Consider the following 15,396-nt stretch of genomic DNA (forward strand, 5'->3'; position numbering starts at 1 on the left):
ATGTGAAGTTAGCAGCAACATTTTGGAAAACAATTTTCAATTTTCGATTAGGCACAATGAGAACTCGATCATTCTCAAAAATATTCGAAAAAGAGATATATTCCAGACTACAATCAACCTTGTTCGCAGCATGGTTTTCTTGCAGGGAGATCTGTTGATACAGCTACCTATGATTTTATATCAAAAATTTTAGAAAAACTAGAGGCAAAGATGAAAACACTAGGTGCTTTTTTGGACCTATCTAAGGCTTTCGATAGCCTAGACCATGTTCTCTTATTATAAAAATTACATCGTTATGGATTACAGGGACCGGCAATAAAATGGATAAAATCATTTCTCACAGATAGGTCACAAAAAGAATGCTTGGAGAAAAAGGGATGTAAGGTTTACTCTGAACCGAGCAATTTAAAATTAGCCATACCACAGGGGAGCGTCTTGGGGCCTTTTCTTGTTTTGGTCTACTTAAACGACCTTCCAAATGCGGTGATTAGTAGTTCCTCAAACCTTGTAAATTTCGCTGATGACTCAAATGTGCTTTTCTGGGAAAAACATTAGAAACACTCCTCACAGTGGCAGAGCAAACTTTTAGCAAGGCTGAACAGTGGTTCAGTGGAAATCGGTTGTTGCTTAATACTATAAGACAGTTTTTGTTTACTTGAACCAGTCAGTCACGTTCTCCGATACAATCCTGTAGGGACCGATTCAAATCACTCAATATACTCTCAGCCATCTATAAATTTGATGTGTTATGTTCCTTTTTAAAAGTTTACTTTGTTTTATCACCTGCTTCCCAATAATGAATATAATACAAGAAGCCTTAATTTGAATTTCCCACTTCACAGATTGTCGATAACAGAGAGAAGTCATTTGTATGCGTGTGTTAAATTTTATGGTAGTCTACCATCTGACATTCAACAGGATAGAGTTTTTAAAACAAAGGTTTTTCAACATCTAGTTAACATTGAGCCCTATATATTTTACGGCGGAGTAGCACATTGAAAATCCGAGTTATGAGGAAGTACCTAGTTCAAATAATAAAGAAACTAAAAAAAAGTGAAGCGCCAGGAACAGACGGAGTTTCGGCAGAATTGTTGAAATATGGAGGACCCGAACTCTGGGGAAGAATCCATTACCTGATAAAGTTGGTTTGGACCAAGGAGCAAATGCCGGAGGAATGGGCAGTTGGTCTTATACAGCCAATATATAAAAAAGGAGATAAGAGGGAATGCCAGAAATACAGAACAATTACATTGCTAAATGTAATATACAAAATCCTTTCTGGCATTATCTACACTAGATTGTCAGAATACTCCAAAAAAATATAATTGGAGATTATCAAAATGGATTCATACCAAGTAGAACCACTACAGACTATATATTCATACTTAGAACAATACAAGAGAAAGCTTATGAATACGACATAGAACTATATATTTATATAGACTTTAAACAAGATTTTGATAGTGTGAAAAGATACAAAATGTTAGAAGACCTCCGAAATCTAGATAACCAAAAAAATATATCAGCCTTATAAAAATGACGTTGCAGGGTTCAAAAGCCGCAGTTAGAGTAGATGGAGAACTGTCTCCCCTGTGATGACTATCTACAGAACTTTGATTAAACCCGTAGTAACCTATGGTTTTAAAACCTTTGTAATGACGAAAAAACAGGAAGCCCAACTCAAGACATTCGAGAGAAGGATATTGAGAAAAGTATATGGCCCGCTGCAAGAGGAAGACGGCACATGGAGAATCAGGAGAATCGACGAGGTTAATGAACTGAATGATCTTACAATGAATTGTAAGATTTGTGAAAAGTCAAAGACTGTTATAACTGGGACAAAGCATGAATGAGCACAAGACAATGGAAGAGAAGGGCCCAAGAGAGATCTGAATGAAAGGACATAGCCAGACAGGCAAAGACCCATCCAGGGTTATGATGCCAAAAGAAGCAGCAATTTTCCTGTGGGGGGTTTTGGTTGGGCACCGAAATTTTTTTATTTTGAGTCCATAAAATTTGTGAATAAAAGTGTCGGAAAAGTGCCCTGAGAGGGGGGGGGGGTTAACCACCAAAACCCCCCTCCTCCTGGGTGCGCCACTGAGTAGAAGGTTATACCTCTCTGGATGTCTCATTACATGGCCAAAATATTGTAACTTTCGAATTTTTATTGTTTATGTTATATTATTATTTATATTATTTCGATAAATGATAAAGAAGAAACAATAACATTTACCATGGAAAAGAAACATAATAACACACTACCTTTCCTGGATGTTTTAATCTCTAAAAACGATACTGGATATGACACTCAGGTGTATAGAAAACCAACACACACCAACAGATATTTAAATTTACTAATACAAATACTAATATTAAAAAGGGAATCATTAAATACTTATACGATAGAGCCAAAATTGCTTGTTCTAACGAAAATTCGTTCTTGGAGGAAAAACGTTTATTAACATCTGCTTTATTAAAAAATGATTATCCTCTATAAATAAGAAATTTTCAACAATCGACCGAATAGAAAAAAACAACTTAGAACGAGATCCTACAGCATACACAAGGAATACTACGAGGAAAATAACAATACCATACATAAAAGGATTATCAGAAAAACTCAAAAGGATAGGAAATAAATTTAACCTTTCAACAACATTCAAAACAACATACACACATTGAGATCTATTTTGCCTAAAACCAAACCTAACAATGAACAAGAAAGGACAAAGAATTGTATTTATAAAATACCTTGTGAATGCGACCAGTTTTATTTAGGTGAAACATCAAGGCCATTAAATGTTAGAATAAGTGAACATCAATCTTATATTAAAAATAGAGAATTTTATAGATTTCAAATATGTAAACACGCATGGGATAATGAACATAGGGTTCAATGGGATAATTTAACTATAGCCCTAAATATCAAATAAGCGGCTCTAATTATGCTAAATGAGACAAATTGTGCAAATTCCTCGGCAGAATGCAGTAGGATCTGGTTAACCATATTAAAAGAGGAGGTTAATAAAAGGAAAATACCAGTATTAGTAAGTCAGTAACATTACGAGAATGCATCATATATGTTTTTTAAATAACAAACATAAAATCAGAATTTGCTGTTTATTAAGAGTAAACTAAATGTAAGATCAAATACTTACCATGTCGGGATAGTATTATGAGCTTTTTTTTCTCATGATTTACTATGGAATTACTAACAGGAGAATTTTACTGTCATCGTGGCACGTGGTTGTCTTTTTAAAGACAAATTACATGCTGATTTTTTTTTTCTGACGGATATTCTTAAGTTAAAGTTGATTTCATGTAATCGAATGAACTATATTACAATAAAGTCGTCCCAGGAAAGCAACTCAGCAATATTTGCAATGACTTTAAAATTGTATAATATATGTCTGAATTGTCAATATAAATGAATCAGATAAAATTAAATTAGAAGAATTTTTCACCAAGTAACAAAATTTGTTAAAATTTGTATTTTGAGAACGTTTTTCGAAGTGGAAATTGAAACGTCAATAAACTTACTTTAACCTTCAATTGTGGCTTATTCCCATTAAAATAGTAATTACTTTAAAATGCCACAAGAAAATAGCTTCAGAACAATGCTTCTCTGGTCCCAAGGTTGTTTCTGAAACCAAACTGTGTTTCGTTTAGTTGTACTTCTATTTTGTTGTAAATATATAATGTTCCAGACAACTATAAATAGCTAAGCACGTTTCAGGTATAATTTGAGGTCGTTTCAGGTACAATTTGTGTCAGTGAGAATTCGGGTATTAAATCAGTAAATTTTAAATTGGAATATGAGTTTCTAGTTCAGAGACAACGCAACGTTACGACTAATATCTGCTTTGTACCAATACATTCTCGAAAACAAGTATCTTTCTTTTGTATAAACGGTGTCACCAGATTTAATAACATATCAAATTATTTTGAATCCCTTCGAACATAATTTCTGAAGTCATCTGGTTCTAAGACCCCCATTATGTTCATGCTTGCTAGCTTTTGACGCAATGACAAGTAGTCCTTCACTCATCTCGTCCTTTTCTTCTTATACGCATGGAGTCAACCGCAAGAGCTACGGCAATACTATTTTTTTGGTTTTTTGATAGAACTATTTTACACCAGGCACGTCCGTCACTTGTCGCTCGTCTTTCAAATTTGATTTAGAATCTTAAATTAGTGAACGTGTAATCGCGAGCTTTGGCGACTGAATTTCTTGTCCGAAATCGTATCTTAAATATCGAATCCTCAATTAAGGAAGATAAGCCACCTGCTCACGACTCAAATATGAGCCAATTTTTTAGAACAGTTAAAATTTATAAATTTTTTCATATGGAGCTTTATTAAATATTTGTATTTGCTTTATACATGAATATTTAAACATTTAAAACAAAATTTGGTTAACACAGAATAACATTTCATCCAAATGCGTTGCGCAGTGATAGTTCTTTACATCTTTTTAGATACTGGAACATACAGATATATTATTAACCCTAGAATGCTACCTGGGGCACGCTTGTACCCCAACCTTGTTTGAAATTTACACTAATCTGCAGTAGTAGGAGCTGTGTTCATGTGCTCGGTAGTTTCATCCTTCGTGACGACACTTTAGGTGTGATATTGGTAAGGCGCTGTGCATTTTTAATCGTTGAGATATTTGAAGTCCAGGGTATACGTGTACCCCAGTGTAGCAGACTATAATATTTTTTGTTCTGACACTAGGAGTAGACACCTTGGACCAACTGTTACACATATTCTATAAAAATAGAAAGACTCGTCATTGGCCATATGCCTTTTTTATAACCTGCTCAATATTGTGGAATACAACTCGATAATACTTTTACGTGGTTCTAATGCGCCTGAAAACAAAATTTTTGCCAACAGAAGGGCTTACCTAAAAAAACTGGCACTTGATTTAGTGAAACCTCCAATGGAAAGCCGTTTGGAATGTTCGACTATGAGGCGTGAACTTTGCGAAACTATTCACAATGTACTAAGAATACCCAATCCAGTAGAAGTACCAACAAGACCGCTTGCTACCACAGGTAGATGTAAATTTTGACCCAGAAGCAAATATCGAAAATTCAGAGTTAGCTGTGCCATGTGCCGAAAATTCATTTGTTTGTAGCATCAAAAAAAAATATGCCCAACTTGTAGATAATAATATAAAATATTTTTGTATACAAAATAAATTCTTAGCATGTTATCTTAAGATTGTTTTTGTCATACGTTCTTAAATGTACACAAATATTTTTAAGTCGATTTTATTTGAGGTACCAGTGTACCCCATGTAGCAGATTTAGTTTGGAAAATAAGTGTAGCAATCTAGGGTAAATATTTTATCGGTATTCCTTTACCTTTCACTTTGCCCAATAAACTCAAATCACAAACATCAAATTTTTTTAATTCACTGCAGTGTTATGAACACAAATTTTACAAGTAAATGCTTGGTTTCGTTTTTATCAAAACATTCATTTTATTTTTTTATTTAAGTTAATTTAACAAAAAAAATTTCATCTCTTAATTACTAACATTACTGTTATTATTCTATGTATAAATAAAATTTAAAAAAAATTAATACAATATAAAATACTAAACTAAATTAATACAATAGTTTATACATGTATCTATCATTACTTGACATTATATAATGATATTAAGTATTACAAAATAGCCTCCCACCCAACTCCGCATCTTAGATTGAAAGTTCTGAGGTCCATCTGGCACAAAGATTCATTAACACGAAAAGTTAATTTTGATTTACCTAATACTACACAAACATCCTAATTTCTTCTTCTTTAGATGTCGTCTCTATGTGGGTTGGCGAGGACTTAATTAGATCAAATCTCGGGTGGTGAAGAACTGTTTCATTTAAGAAATGCGTTTCTGGTCACTTCTATTCTACATTGAACTTTTTGTTCTGAGCCCAAGGTTCCATTTATGCAGCATTCTAGATCAATAAGTTTGTTATTTATTAACATATTTATGTTTGAAGTATTCCTTCTACGTATCTCAAAATTGAATTTCATAAATTCAATTAACTTACTTTTTTCCGTTGAGTCACTGTGTAGAATAATACCCACTGGCGGTAAGTAAAATGTAGAGAGACGTAACCAACGATGACGGTAGTAAGAGAAAAAAATAGACATGAAGTCGAAGAGGAATCTTTTCAAAGAAGTAAAAATATGCCTAGAATGCCAATAAAATTAAGAAGTAAGATGTTACTAGTTACGATCAGTTAGATAGGTTCCTAGCAATTGCTGAATATGCAAAAGATATGAATGAAGTAAATTGGGAACTGCAAGAATTAAGAAATTAACAAAAATAATTTAAGGTTTGCCTTTTTGTATGTTGTTTCAAATTATAAGCTATGTCAAATTGTTTAAAAGAAATGTTTCCAGTGTATAACCTCATATGAACCTTCATGTTAAATAATTGGGAACAAAACTGCTTAAAACAAATGTCAGATTTACTTTTCTTTAGTGTGCACTTTCAAAATATTTTTGCGAGAAAACGGCTTAAACCAAATTTCACACTTGTAAGAGTTTTTCCAGTGTGCACTCTCAAATAAGTTTTCAAAGAACCTGCCTGAGAAAACCGTTTAAAACAAATTTCACACTTTTAAGATTTTTCACCAGTGTGCACTCTCAAATGCTCTATCAAATAACGTGCCTGAGAAAATGGCTTAAAACAAATTTCACAGTTGTAAGATTTTACACCAGTGTGCACTCTCAAATGCCGTTTCAAATAACGTGCCTGAGAAAATTGCTTAAAACAAATTTCACACTTGTAAGATTTTTTTCCAGTGTGGACTCTCACATGTGTTTTCAAAGAACATGCCTGAGAAAACTGCTTAAAACAAATTTCACACTTGTAAGGTTTTTCTCCAGTGTGCACTCTCAAATGTATTTTCAAAGTATGTGCGTCACTAAACCGTTTTAAACAAATTTCACACTTGTAAGATTTTTCTCCAGTGTGTACTCTCAAATGCCGTTTCAAATAACGTGCCTGAGAAAATTGCTTAAAACAAATTTCACACTTGTAAGATTTTTCTCCAGTGTGGACTCTCACATGTGTTTTCAAAGAACATGCTTGAGAAAACTGCTTAAAACAAATTTCACACTTGTAAGGTTTTTCTCCAGTGTGCACTCTCAAATGTATTTTCAAATTATGTGCGTCACTAAACCGTTTTAAACAAATTTCACACTTGTAAGATTTTTCTCCAGTGTGCACTCTCAAATGTGTTTTCAAAGAACATGCATGAGAAAACTGCTTAAAACAAATTTCACACTTGTAAGCTTTTTCTCCAGTGTGCACTCTCAAATGTGTTTTCACATTACCTGCCTGTGAAAACTGCTTAAAACAAATTTCACATTTGTAAGATTTTTCTCCAGTATGCACTCTCAAATGTGTTTTCAAAGAACATGCTTGAGAAAACTGCTTAAAACAAATTTCACACTTGTGAGCTTTTTCTCCAGTGTGCACTCTCAAATGTATTTTCAAAGTATGTGCGTCACTAAACCGTTTTAAACAAATTTCACACTTGGAAGATTTTTCTCCAGTGTGCACTCTCAAATGTGTTTTCACATGACATGCCTGAGAAAACTGCTTAAAACAAATTTCGCACTTATAACGTCTTTGTCCAGCGTGCACTCTCAAATGTGTTTTCAAATGACATGCTTGAGAAAACTGCTTAAAACAAATTTCACACTTGTAACCTTTCTGCCCAGCGTGTACTCTCAAATGTGCTTTCAAATACCATTTGTAAGAAAACTGTTTGAAACAAATTTCGCACTTGTAAGATCTTTGTCCAGTCGCAACTTTCATATTTTTATTTACTGTTTTTCCTTCAGAGTGTTGACTCGTATAATTTTCTATGTAAGATGAATCTTCAATTAGGGACTCCATAATTTCCTTTTTATGTTCGTCGTGGAGATAACCTAAAATACAAACCAACTACAATATAAATATTTAAGTATAAGGGAAAATAAATGCAAGAATCAATTTTGTTTTATTTAAAACTAGCTGACCCGCCAAACCTCGCGCCTTAAAATTAAATAATGTATCAAGGTTCAATAAGTTAATCTTTCTAGTCTGTTAAGTAACGTGAAGTAAGTCAGTTAATATGAGGGATATTGTGTACATGGCAACGAAAGGGCAAGGCATACAACGAAATACCACTGTCAACGTTTGTAAATTCTTGGAAAAAACTTTGGCCAAATCTAGAAGATAAGATTGACCAAGCAAACATATCAGCAGATGAGCCAAACAACATTCTTGTTAACGAACCCGATGGCAATGCAGCTTTATTGCACGACCTTCAGCAACTACCGAACTGTGGTCCCATTGTTGAAGAAGATGTTTTGGAGTGGATCAACTTTGAAAAGAAGCTACACGAGATATTGACGGAAACGAAATCGCCATCGAATTACTGCCATCTGTTTCAAAAAGTCCCAACTCATCGTTTAGAAGAGAAGGAAGTGCTTATTTCTACCAGATAAGTACATAGCGACTTCTTCGTATACACCGTATCTCCCTTGCCGCCAAATTTAGTACGAAAAATCCGTAACTCCCTAGTTTGTCGTAGAATATACCACACGTCTGACCTATCAATGTTTTGAAAGTGTTGTTTACTGTTATTTTGAAATATTTTTAACAAAAAGTTGGTGGTAAGTAGTATTAAATATTTATTAAACAATATACAAATATTAGTGATATGTGTATCTATAAAATATTTCCGTTTTACCATCATATCTTTTAAAATGGGAGATACGTAGTATTCGTATTAGTCATATTGCTATAAATATGTGGATTTACGAAGTCTTCGGGGGGACTCGTTGAGTCCACTTTGGTTTTGCCTAGCAATGAACCCACTATCTCAGCTACTGAACTCTACTGACTCAGGTTTTAGCATCAAAAATAACAACACTGTTGTAACGAAGCTTAATCATCTGTTGTGTATGGATGATTTAAAATTAATGGCTTCCACTCGAAACCACCTAGATGAGATGCTAAAAACTGTAGAAAATTTCTCAAATGATATCAGTATGAATTTTGGACTAGACAAGTGCCGTATACTAAATATAGTCAGAGGAAAGGTTCAGCCCGGAGGTTTCGATATGCAAGATGGCCAAAACATCGAGGCAATGGGGGAAAATGATATGTACAAATATCTCGGAGTAAAACAAGCGCGGAAAATTGACCATAAACAAATGAAAACTGAACTAACTTCGGAGTTCGTGCGAAGAGTAAGACAACTAAATCGGTCATATCTTAATAGTAAAAATTTGTTTAAGGCATTAAATACGTACGCCTGTTCCGCGCTGAGCTACTCATTTGGTATTATAAAGTGGTCAAAAACGGATATAGAGGGTCTTCAGCGGAAAGTAAGAACACTTCTCACAAAGGCGCAAAAACATTATCCACGTAGTGCAGTAGAGAGAACAACATTACCGCGGTATCAAGGAGGAAGAGGACTTATGGATATAGGGGAGCAATTGGATAAACAAATTGCTAATTTAAGAACTTATTTTCAGGTACAGGCTAAGACATCTACTTTACATCGAGCAATTTGCGCAGTAGATGATACGACGCCGCTTAAACTGAGGGAACAAGAAATGCGCATAAACCACCTGACTAAGCAAGACAAAATGCGCGCCTGGATGAGTAAACCTCTGCATGGGCGACATCTTAATGAGATCAGCCAAGAATATGTCGACAATACAGCGTCGAACTATTGGTTGACATCAGGAAAGATGTTTCCCGAGACTGAGGGTTTCCTACTTGCCATTCAGGATCAGGTTATTCCAACTAAAAATTACCTGAAATATATTGTTAAAGATCCTCAAGTCCAAAATGACAAATGCCGATATGGATGTCAAGCCCAAGAAACCATCCAACATCTTACCGGTGGCTGCCAGGCATTTGTCGGTACTGATTATAAAGAACGCCATGACTCAGTACGAAAGATTATCCACCAAGAACTAGCTGACAAACTGGGACTTCTCCAAACCGACCATCTTCCTTATTATCAATACGTCCCTGATAGAATGCTTGAAAATGACAACTACAAGCTATACTGGGACCGCACTGTGCTTACAGACCAACCAGTGGCCCATAATAGACCCGATCTCATACTAGTTAATAAAATTACTAGGCAAACAACACTTATTGATGTGGCGATACCCAACACCAATAATTTACGTGTTAAATACAACGAAAAGATCGCCAAGTACAGAGATCTAGAAATACAAATCAGGAGACAATGGAGAATGGAAAGTACCCAGACGATACCTATTATTCTTTCTACCACTGAAGTCATCCCGAAGAGCCTCCTAGAAAACATAAAAAAGCTGGGTCTAAATGAACATCTATATAAGATTATGCAGAAAGCTGTGTTACTTTCGACGTCCAGATGCGTACGAAAATTTTTGGGAGATACACCGACATACCAAGTCACCTAGGACTCGATAACATGGAAAGAGTCCCACCAGAGCTCAATCCTTTTGATACCGTAGGTATCTGGGATGAGTGAATTTTCCCCTTAGAGGGAGTGTGAGCCGTATGGCTAAATCTAAATAATAATAATAGCTGTACTCCTCGCGACGTCCAGATGTGTACGAAAATTTTTGGGAGATACTCCAACATACCAAGTCACCTAGGGCTCGATAACTTGGAAAGGGTTCCACCAGAGCTCAATCCTTTTGATACCGTTGGTATCTGGGATGAGTGAATTTTCTCCTTAGAGGGAGTGTGAGCCGTATGGCTAAATCTGGATAATAATAGCGTTTATTGTCCAACAGAATTCATTTATAGGACAAAATACAATACTAATGTTGAATGAAATATTAATAATTCATAGGTACTAACTAAATAATACATTTTTCGAGTATTTTACCTTAACATAAAGAAACTACTCAATCACCTAGGTAGATCTCAGCCATCCTAGTAAGCTGCTTTAAACTGCAGTGAAATATATCGCAGTAAGCACTTAAGGAATTATAATAGTTGCACATGAGAAATGGAGGAGAATTTAACATAAGATTAGTTCTAGCTTGTGTATTTCTGAACGTAATCGAATTTCTCACTGGATAAGATGGAACGTTAAAATTTATTTGTCGAAGAATATCAGGGCAGTCAATGAGATTATGTAGTAGCTTGTACAGAAATATTAGGGAGGCATTAATTCGTCTAGATTCTAATGATACTACGTCCAAACCGCTACACAACTCACTATTGCTGATGCCCCTCTTGGGATATATGCCGTTAATTTGAAAAGACAAAAATTTTAAAAATTTACGCTGCACCTGCTCTATAATTTGGATATGTACATCATAAAAAGGTGATCAAATGACAGAGGCATATTCCAGTTTACAGCGTACAAAAGTGTAATAAAGTAATTTAATTGCCTTAGTATTAGTGAGATTTCGACTATTTCTAATTATGAATCCATAAGATTTAATCGCTTCTTTAAGCTTTAAATTAACATGTTCAACCAAGGTGAGTTTATAATCAAATGTAACTCCAAGTTCAAGTTCATTGCCGTCGATAATATAAGGATAGTATATATTAGACTGTTTCCTAGAATAACTAACTACTTTGCACTTATTGGCATTAAGATTCAAATGATTTGCATTACACCATTCATGTACACGATTCAGTTCACTCTGCAGAAAATGACAATCATTAAGGTCGCTTTCTTCTTTAGGTGCCGTCTTCTTAGCGAAGGTTGGCGATGATCTCTGCCAAGTTTTCCCTATTTTGGGCTTTCCTTATTAAACTTTGAAAGTCTAATCCTGTCCAATCTTTGATGTTGCGCAGCCAGGTCATTTGTCGTCTACCCGGGCCGCGTCTGCATTCTATTTTCCCTTCTATAATAAGCTGAAGGAAGTTATACCTGTCGTGTCTAAATATGTGCCCAAGATAAGACGTTTTACGCTTCTTGACAATTTCTGTGAGTTCACGTTCTCTATGCATACGCCTTAAAACTTCTTCATTTCTAACGCGGTCGGTCCATGGAATTTTCAGCATACGACGAAATACCCACATCTCAAAGCTCTCTTAACGTCGTAACGAGCTGACTGTTAACGTCCAAGCTTCCACGCCATGTAATAGTACACTATATACATATATTAAGGTCGTTTATCAATGAATAAATCTTTAAATCATCGGCATAACATAAATATGGTGCAGAAATTGATTCACAGAGATCGTTAATAAATAACAAGAACAATAATGGACCTAGATTAGAACCTTGTGGAACCCCTGAAGAGGCTAGGTACTTTTCCGATTTGTAACTATTATAAGCAACAAACTGCGTTCTTTGATCAGATAAAAGGCATATATCGAGCACAGTTTATTTAAATCTTGCCCAAGTACTTTCGATCCCTAGATCATCTTCAGGGCCATTTCGTCAATTGTGGCCTATCCGGCAAGAACAAGATGTCATAAACATATAAATGTACATTACACTACACTACAAATGGACAAACAAACACTTTAAAATAATTTAAGGAAGGCTACATTACTTGAAGAAGCCGGAGACAGAATGGCTCCTGATCTGATCCAGATATTAATTAAAGGGACATACTCAAATGGAAGGAGGAAATTAAAGAAGAGGAACATTAATGTACCAGCAGATTATATTTCTGTTTGTGAAACTGCCTGCAAAGACCCTTATCCCATGAAATATTTGAACCATACATTTTTTAAAAAAATGGACTCTTTAAAATACCACAGTTCAATCAGACCTGGAAAAGCAGTTGGTGACCCTCATGTAACGGACCTGAAACAACTCAAATACACAAGAGATGGAATTTTTTACAAGTTGAGACATTCAGATCAAGAATGGAGACCGTTGGATGTCAGAAGAAATACCAAGTTTGAAGTGATACCATTTGATAATTTACCATCCCTCTACAGCAAAAGAATTAAAATTTCTCTGGAAAAATACAATCATCTTCAAGCTTTAAAAAAAGTTTGCTGCCTGACTATCACTCATTTTATGATGAGTTATGGCACAAATAAACAGTTCGAAAAATGTTTTGTTTATTTTAGTTTAGTTTGATCCTTTTTATTTCTCAAATAAACCTAATTTGTCAGACATTGTTTGTATTTCTTTTCCATACGATGGTGTCAAGTAGAACCAGACAACCAGCTTGTTGGTTTTGAATTTAACATTTACTAATGAAACTATTATTATTATTTACATTGTTGAATTTTGCAGTAAATTTATTTTATGTTCGGTATGTACTTTTAATTAAATGAAAAATTCGTATCTCCAAGTTCATTACTAAGAAATATATACATATATATATATATATATATATATATATATATATATATATATATATATATATATATATATGTGTTCCTCAGAAAGTTTCCAATTATCTTTCTTACCAAATCAGCTCATTCAATATATTTTATTTGAGTTACTATTATTAATTATAAGGTAAGCTTAATAGGATCTAGAAATTTATTTAAAATTTTAATAGGAAATTTTAATATATCGAGATATGTAGCTGGTACTTAAAAGTACCTTAGGTAATTAATATAAAAATTATAAGTGAATATAAAAATTAATGGGAAAATCCCAGTAGTTGGCTGTATACCATCGTTTAAAAAAACATACAGAAGTTAAAACACTTCACCATTGTATTTAGGTATATAATGTGTGTCTGTAGTCAATCTCAGCTAAGCTCGTTAACCTTTGTTTTAACCCAATTGTTTATTTACCTTTCTTTCCGTGACCTATTGCTAGTAATGTCTTAAACAAATGTCCTGATGGGTCCCTGGAAGAGAAGTGAGTGTCCCTGTTGTTTCTTATATTTGTTTTTTCTTGCTATAATTTTCTCTTTTTGTTTGATTCAGTTATAGGGATTTTATGAGGTTTTTTGACTCGAATAGATACACTTTTTGCACTAGCAATTAATAGTTTATGTGTATTTTTTTTTCTTTAGTATTAATTATATCAGAATATTGATATTAGTAATTTTTCTTTTATTATATCTCAATACGTAATTGGCTAAGTGCTAAAGCAAAAAAAAAAATATATGACATTCAGTTGTCCCAACCTACCTATCAAACCAATCCACAAATTTCTGGAAGTCTTCAAGATGAACAGCAACAGCTATTGGATAATCATCATCACACCGTTAACAACAAAGAATTTAAATATGAAGAAAATGAAGTGTCATTTCTGACCATAATACGATAATACAATATTTCCAATAAATTTATACTATATTTACCAATGGTACTTTTCAGTACTGTTAATCCTACTTTATTAAAATAGTTTTAAAGCTGTGTTTTAATATTTCTGTCAAAAAACAGTAACTATTTTAAACAGTTACAATAGGTTTTTATACAGTTATCTGACAGATTTTTAAAGTGCATAGGTCAGATAAGTTGGTAAATAACTACTTAATTTATAATTGTCTCTTATATGCCTTTAAATTGTATTTAAGATCAAAATTATATTAGCTGGTAAAAAAGTTATTCCGATTTACATTTCTAAACTAATATGGGGGGACTTAAATATATTGTTACTAACCTTTTCCAGTTTTTTGGTTTTCTTCAAATGGGTTAATTTCATGTTGTTCTATTTCAGTACTTATGGGACATTTCTTTAAGTCTAAATTATCATGTGTACTTTGCCTATTGGATTCTTCCTGAATTTCACATTTAAAGCCATCCAGAAGATTATCATCCAATTCATTATACTCTATTTTTATTTTAGACGTTTCCTCGCTAATTTCTTGTTTTATTTCCATTTGATTACACTTGATTTTATGTATCCAGCAATAATTTTACAGTCAAAAAGCGAAATCACAATAAAAATTCCGGTAATTTCTTCTGTTTCCTTTGTTTTATTTAGGGCAATGAACATAACCTATAATGTATGTTGTATTTCTTCTTCTTATTCTTTTTTTGGCCTATTCGCGAGGAACCACAAAGTGGGCGACGCCTGGTGATAGATTTCAAATGCATCCACTTCGGGAAAACATTGAATTTGTAATTAATTTGTATATATATTAGCGACCAGTTTATATTCTAATTAACAATGACTTTGACTTCAAAAAACTATTGCAGTATTCCTCAATGTTCATCCTATTAAAATTCACAAAAAAATTCCATACATAAGTTTCCGCTGGACGAGAATATGAGAAAAATTTGGCAATGCATTTTGCGAATTGGCAGACCTATAACCAAGTACATGACTGTGCAGTTTACATTTTACTGAGAACGATTACTTTCCAAATAAGTGTTGATTAAAATATTATTTATATTTTAATATATTTATATCTAATTTACTTTATAGTAACACCTGAAACTAAATTGAGAAGACTGAAAAATGCTGTTCCATCAGCTAAATTGCCC

General features: G+C 33.7%; 1 protein-coding gene across 1 annotated transcript; it reads right to left on the bottom strand.

Annotated features, from left to right (window-relative positions):
* Positions 1–4,258: 4,258 nt before the first annotated feature.
* On the bottom strand, positions 4,259–14,913 carry LOC140441250 (uncharacterized). Its single transcript, XM_072531848.1, has 2 exons — positions 14,570–14,913; positions 4,259–7,955 (listed from the first exon to the last, which is right to left on the bottom strand). The coding sequence occupies exons 1-2, from the start codon at positions 14,787–14,789 to the stop codon at positions 6,637–6,639; spliced, it is 1,539 nt and encodes a 512-aa protein (XP_072387949.1). The 5' UTR covers positions 14,790–14,913; the 3' UTR covers positions 4,259–6,636.
* Between the last annotated feature and the right edge of the window lie 483 nt (positions 14,914–15,396).

Source organism: Diabrotica undecimpunctata, chromosome 5, assembly GCF_040954645.1.
Source record: "Diabrotica undecimpunctata isolate CICGRU chromosome 5, icDiaUnde3, whole genome shotgun sequence".
Lineage (NCBI taxonomy): Eukaryota > Metazoa > Arthropoda > Insecta > Coleoptera > Chrysomelidae > Diabrotica > Diabrotica undecimpunctata.